The following is a 6,954-nucleotide window of genomic DNA, read 5'->3' as shown; positions in this document are numbered from 1 at the left end:
CAGCTCAGTTGCCGGGCCGCAGTGCGGCTTCTGACAACAGCCCCCTTTCTAAGCTCCACTGTGAGCGGCAGGTGCCGCAGGCTCCCCCCACGTCCGCTCCGCCTCAGCGGCGCTCCGCGGTCATTGGGGACAGAGGGAACAACAGCGGTGCATGGAGACTCCAGTGGCCAGGCACTCCCCCACAAGCACCCTGGGATGTCGGTGGAGAGAAAGAGGGGGTACCAAGGGCCGGGAGGAGGGAGAAGAGGACTGCTGAGCTCCGTCGCTGAGCTGAGCGCGGGAGGGAGGGAGGGGCGGAGGCGCCTCTCCAGCCTCCAGGGTCTGGGGACTCTGGATGTCAGGGAGAGCAGGAGGTGTAACAATTCAGCAGAGGTCGGGACGTACCACGGAGCTCAGTGGCGGGGGGGGCAGAGGACGTGGTCACTGAGGGGAGCCCCCGCCCCCCTTCTCAGAGGCCTATGGCTGGGGTTGCGGGGAGTATTGGAACTGAGCTCTTGGTCTGGGGAGGCGGTGCGTTAAATCCGCCCCCTCTTCATACACAACTTCCGAGGGAGGTGGGCGATAGAGGGGAGGTTGGGGTTGGACCAGCGGCGAGGGGGCCCCTCCCTTGCACCTCCCCCCACTGGACTTGGTCGCGCCCGAAGTGTAACACTTTCTCTTTGTCGGAGGAGCTCCTCTGTTTCCTGTGCAGTAGCTCCCGTTGCGGCGGCTCCCGTGGCAGCCCTGGCGGACGCAGGAGCGATGGCAGCGACCGATATAGCTCGCCAGGTGGTGAGTGCGGGGCTTGGGTGCTAGCGCCCGGGGCGGGGGTCTGGAGAGGGTCAGGAGACCTGGCTGCCGCTACAGCCGCTGAAAGGAGGACAGTGGGCAGAGTCTAGGAGCCGAGGCACCGCGGGACTTCTGCTCTCGGGGTCAGTGGCTCAGTTCCCTAGGCTGTCCCAGAGAACCGTGGTGGCGGGCGCGGTGGGGGGGTGGTTTGGCAAAGCCTGCGGGCCGGCAGCCGAACTTGCACTAATCAAGAGCTGCAGTAAGCGCCGGCGCCTCGCTAGCTGCAGCTGCGGCCCCACCGCTGGGGCGTTGTCGAATGAATGGCCGCATGAGCCGCCGAGCCCTCCGGGTCCCTGGCACCCCGGCCTTGCTGCGCCCCTACGCACAGCTGCGCACTGGGACCCTGGCCTGAACTGGAAGAGAAACGCGGGGTTGGGTTAGCTTGGGGCAGAAGGCAGTGAGTGAGAGTGTGTTGAGGGGGGCGGGGAGGTGACTGGCTGGAGTAGGGTTTCTCCATATGCATTACATATGTGACTGCGTCTGTGTGTATCAGTGTGTGCGCATATATGTGTGCGCGCGCGCTCTCGTGCTTTCCCGGGCGGGTGGCAACGGCGCCCGGATTCTGTCTGTGACCCTAGAAAAGTCTGCCTGTTCCTCTGAGTATGCTCACCTCTGTAGTGTGGGTCCGTGTCTGAACGCCTCTCTGCTGGTCCTCTGTGCCACTGGGTCCCATTTGTGCGTCAGTGTGGGGTGCAGTTGGCTGGCCTGTAGGTGGCAGGCTGTGTATTTTGGCATGGTTTTGAGCGGGCCTCTGGGGATCTGTTTTGGGTGCGTGTTCAGTGTAACTAGGCTTGTGTATCAAAACCTGTGGAGCTGGCTTCTTTCTATGGGGGACTTAGGAAAATAAGTGTGAGACTTCCAAAATTAGTGCTGTCTCTCTTTTGATTGGCGATTGACTCTGGGGGGAAAAAATCTTCATTTAAAGAACTGAAGTTTTCCAGCCTAGGTTGTGCAGAGAAATCATGTCGAAGTGACCTGAGGCCCCACGTTTGTTTTTTTGGCCAGAAGTTTGGTTGCAAAGGGAAATTATTCCATTTGGTGGAGCACCCTAGCTGTTCTATTTATCCATGCGTGTTTGGGATTTTAAGAAGCCCACTGGCACCTCCAGGCGAGGAAGAGGTGGGAGAAAGAGATAGGTCAAATCCCATGGCACCAAATCCTACCTGATGATAATCTCTGAACCACTTTAAAATGGTTTAAAACCTTGTAGCTTATTTAGGAGACTAGTTCCTGCAATGCAACCCTAGTGCAAAAAAAAAAAAAAAAAAAAAAAGACGCCTCTAGGTATCTGGTGTAATTGAAATTGATTTGTTTTCAAAGTCTGAATCCAGAATCAGATAGTATTTTCTCTACAGGGCATGTATTAATTTATTCCACCCTTTTGTCCCTGTTCAGAAGACCAGAAACCTCCCACACCTCCTGCACACCCCAGCACAGAACTCTTTATATGCAGTTATGATGTGGAAGGACCAGGAGACAATGTTCTGTGATGAAAGAATTTGAGATAATTCTCTTTTCTCCAAGAATGGCACTGTAATATGTATTTCTTTAGTGTTTTGAGGGCTCTCAGAGTGCTTTTCTGTTCCTTGTTACTTGTATTTTAGAGATGACATAGCTTAAGTAGAGGAATTAGTCTCCTGGATTACACTTGCTCCATCTTTAGTGAACAAAAATGACACTAATGATTTTTTCTTGTCAGCTAATGAATTTGCATCGACCTGTTCATACTGTCTCACCATCCCCCTTGCTGGGATTAGCATTGCAGGGCAGATGTTGCAAAGGGGAACATTCCAGAAGGTTGTGCTTCACCTCAGGCACAACTCAAGTAACCCAGAGCACCCCTTTGTTATGGAAATGGGGGGTAGGAGGTGGTTTAGGGCCACTTGGTTTGCTTTGCATGTTTCCGGTTTGCTCTGGTTGGCCTTGCCATACTGTATGATGAAGAACATAATTATACGCCAGATTCTGAAGCTCAAAGAGCAGCCTGAGCACTTGAGACCTTGTTATCGTGATAAATGGGTTTCTGGGAAAATTGACGTCATTCTCCAGGTCCCCCTCCCCCCAGTCAGTGAAGCTCTTGTTTATGTGTCATTTGTCTCTCTCTCCTGCTTTGTGTCTGCAAGAAGTTATAATTCACCAGGGAAGATAGAATTACCTCAAGAGACCTTGGATGTCTGGTTGCTGCTTGTTTCTTCCAAGGAACATGTTTCCAGGGTTTGGGAAGAGAAGACTGGAGAATAAACCTTGGTGTGACTAGCTTAAGACATGGTGCCACGGGAGTAATGCCCTGGTGTGTGTGTTTGGGGGGAGTCCTTTCCAGAGTCAGTTGTGAGTTACTGTGATCAAAACAGGCCTTAGAGTTGTTGGGTAGGGCCTATATGGCATGCATGTAACTTAAAGTTCAATTCTGGTCTGTGTAATACAATTCCATCCTGTTTGAATGAACACCACAGAAGATTCTGGGTGACAACATTATTTCTCCACTGTATCCATGGGTATTTATTTGATTGGTGTGTGTCCAGCATGGCTGGCCCTTGTCAACCATACTAAAAAAAGCAGTAGACATAGTGGATGGCTTTGAAGCTTACAGCTAGTTATAGAGACAAATTGTGGATACTGTGAAATGACTGGAGAACTATTAAAGATCTTTGGGATGCCCTCCTCTACCCCTCCACCCATGAGGTGGCATTGGTGGCTGGGGCTGCTATTGATACAGTGTATACTCTGAGAGGTTATATGACTTATCCAAGGTAACCTAGTGAGACACAGCATAGGGGCCCCAAAGCTGCATCTACTGGCTTATGCACCTAGCTGTTTCTTTCAATGTTGCACATTGGAGTCCAGACTATTAAGTGCTGGCCCACAGAAAGAACAGCTCATTGATTCTGGCTGGAACTAATAGCACCGTGTGAACAATACTTTCTCCAGTAGCAATCCAGGTAATGGTTATTCTCCCAAATGAAAGAACTCGCAGGGGCTCACTCTACCCTACCAAGTTAGTGGTGGTGGGGATTGGCCAGGGGAAACTGTCCCAGAGCAACCGCATATAGGTGGAGAGAAGATTCAAAACCTCAATATTCACATAGCTGTACAGGGAATACAGCACCAAAGCAAGTTTACATGGCCCCAAATATTAAAAATTGTTGAATCTTAGTTGAGGGTATGTGAGTTGTTACTACACGGTTTTCCAGCTTTACTCTGTGTTTGAGATTTTCCAAACCTGAGGGAGAATTACAGTGCCCTTCCCACAGGTACATGGCCTCTTCCCTCAAGCAGTTTACAATCTAGTGGGGGAGGCAGACACAAATAACTATATAATTATCATCCGATAAGTGCTATAGGAGAGCGCCTGCCTGCCATGAGAATTCATTTCAAGAGGACCTGATCCAACAATGGATGGGAGTCACAGGAAAGGCTTCCTGAGGGCATCAAATAGCAAATGGGAAGATGGTTGAGATCTCACTTTTGTTTCTGAGTTGGGAACATTTGATTTGTTGATTCACCCATCTTACTTTCATTCATTACTTCAGCACCTATTTATTGAGCACTAACTCTGCCAGGCCTTGTGCCAGGTGCTGGGGATGTAGTGGTGGCCCAGGCAGACAGGAACTGTGCTCTCTCAGAGCTTCCAGATGAAAAGCAGGAATGAGCCCTATTTCCTCTTCACGTCCTAAATCCTGGAAATGTGAGTGCTAGTAGTGTTCTTATTACAAAACTGCATTACCAGAGTGATTTGTCTGTACAGTATGATGAGATTTTGATCTTAGTCATGTGCATAGCATTTGTTTCATGAAGTCTCTGCTGTAAATTTTCTGTTAATTGTTGGCTTTGTTACCCAGCACAGCCCCTGCCTTGGTGTGCTATATGGAAATAAACCCATTGCATTAGCCTGAGCAAAACTAATTAGGAAGATAAGTCCTCTGGGAAAAAAAGGTATTCGAAAATTAAATAGAACTGATTTCAGGACTTGTCTGGGTTCTGGATGATCAGAGTCACAGTTTAATACTAAGCAGGCGTGGTAGCTTATGCCTGTAATCCCAGAGACTCGGCAGGCTAAAGCGAGAGGATTGCCTAAGGCCAGGAGTTTGAAACCAGGATGGGCCACCTAGCTAGACCTTATCAATAAACCCCCCCTCCCCCACAAACAACAACAAAAAAATTAGCAAGGCATGGTGATGTGTGCCTTGTAGTCCTAGCTATTCAGGAGGCCGAGGTGGGAAAATTGCTTGAATCCAGGAGTTGGAGGCTGCAGTGAGCTGTGATTGTGCCACTGCACTCCAGCTTGGACAAAGAGTCATACCTTGTCCCAAACAAACAAACAAACAAATAATCAATTAGCATGAACAATTGAGAAGGGCTTTTCATTGCATATATGTTAAAATTATAGTCAAGACAAATGGAAAAAAGAAGAGAGAGAGGAGGAAAATCATGGATAAATGTCATGGGTCTTAGTCCATAGTGTTACTGCTGGTCATTGGATGACACAATGAAACACCTACCAGATGACACGGATGCCTTTAAAAAAAATACTTGTCTTTTCATAATGCTTCTTAGAAATTAAAATCCTGCCATGCCCCCACGTCCCCCTCTTCTTACTGCATCCCCCTTAGCACCCTTCAGGGCCAGAGAAGAGTATACTTGGGTGATTTGGAGACTGCCTGATGTTAAAAAGATTCTCAGCTTAAATCCAAGATAGCACAGTCACGGGTTATGTGGGTTTTCTCTTTTCTTCTTCTCCATATTGCTTTAAATAAAAATCTTGGAGCCATCAGCCATGTAATGATGGATTATTTTAAGTAACAACTGGGGGGGGCAGAATAAATTAGAAACACAGACCCTTCCTCCTCAGTTTGGCAGGAGGAGGCTTTTACTGCTGGGATTTGAAACCGTGGGTTTCTCTGCTGCCTGCACAGAGGAAGGAGGCCACATGCTCAGGAGGGTGAGAAATAATGTTATCCTCTTCTTCAGAGTCTTCTCGTTAGAGGCAGCCATCTGCTGAATTATGCAGCGTGCTGCTCTCAGCTGGCCTGGCGTGGGGTCATCCTTTACACTCACTTAAAAGTGACCCGGGAAAAGATTTGCAGGCCTTCCCAGGGCCAGGCCTCAGGGCTCAGGTTTTCCCTGCCAGGGCCTTCTCTGACCCCTAATGGAGGCCCTGGGGTAACAGGAGCAGAACTCTGCTTCCTGGCCCTGATGAGGTGTGAGGTGGTGTTCGGTTTCCTCTTACATCGGAGGCCCCCAGCACCAAACGCTGGCCTGGCGCTGAAGCAGGAACTGGTTTTTTTCAGATCCCCATTAAACAAGACCAGATGGAGGCAGAGGAAAATTCAGATTCCCCAGAGGGCAGTTGGGCATTCACCCAGTGGCCTCTGGGTAAAACTTTTTTTTTTTAGCAGATTGGAAGTAACAATGACCAGAGCACCTAGAAAAACTCTGTTTAATTTCCTGGCTTGAAGGGAATCTGGCTTTTGTGGACAAGTTGACCCACCCTCAGCAGGGGTCACCCCTGGCCTGAGGTGGACATATTTTACCTAGACTCTGGCTGGTGGAGTTAGGCAGGCTCATTAGCTCTGTGGCTTTGGAGCAGAACTCAGGAGCTGGCCAGCCTGAGGCTTAGGCCGGAGTCAGAAGAGCGGGGAATGGGAGAGAAAAGGTGGGGGGTAGGTAAGTGGAGAGGAGGAGCACAGGCCCTCCATAGCACTGACGGCCTCAGTGGCTTTCCATGGGCCGGAGCCACCTTGGTGAGCCCACAGCCTTCTGGGTTGTGTTCTTTGACCCTTCTACTTTTGACCATCCACAGCCTGATGTCTTGGAATTTTACTAGCATAAAGAAACACATCTGCCACTTGAGTCAGCTTTTCCATTTGAGAGTGGCTGTCTGCTTGACAGGGGCCTGCATCCTAGCACCATTCTGTGCCACCAAATCACTCTGTGGTGTAGGACAAGGCACTTCCTCTTTCTGAGTCTCTGTTTCCCCTTTTGAAAAATGAGTGGGGGCTCGGTGCCTATAGCTCAACTGGCTAAGGCGCCAGCCATGTACACCTAAGGTGGCAGGTTCGAATCCCCAGCCCGGACCCGCCAAACAACAATGACGGCTGCAACCAAAAAATAGCCGGGCGTTGTGGC

General features: G+C 49.9%; 1 protein-coding gene across 4 annotated transcripts in view; it reads left to right on the top strand.

Moving 5' to 3' along the window:
- The first annotated feature begins 425 nt into the window (after positions 1–425).
- The window catches only part of SEPT6 (septin 6), a 76,128-nt gene continuing 69,599 nt past the window's right edge, over positions 426–6,954 (top strand). For 3 of the 4 annotated variants that reach the window (XM_012809660.2, XM_003796999.1, XM_003797000.3), the window contains exon 1: positions 477–771. In XM_012809660.2, coding sequence (XP_012665114.1) covers positions 742–771 — 30 coding nt within the window. In that variant the 5' untranslated portion in view covers positions 477–741. Of the gene's footprint in view, positions 772–6,954 lie in introns of all 4 variants that reach the window. The other variant, XM_003796998.1, reaches the window with a different exon arrangement.

This window comes from Otolemur garnettii, unplaced genomic scaffold, assembly GCF_000181295.1.
Source record: "Otolemur garnettii isolate 467f Iridium unplaced genomic scaffold, OtoGar3 scaffold00110, whole genome shotgun sequence".
NCBI lineage: Eukaryota > Metazoa > Chordata > Mammalia > Primates > Galagidae > Otolemur > Otolemur garnettii.
The sequence above is the reverse complement of the archived record's forward strand: the minus strand, read 5'-3'. Positions and strand labels throughout refer to the sequence as shown.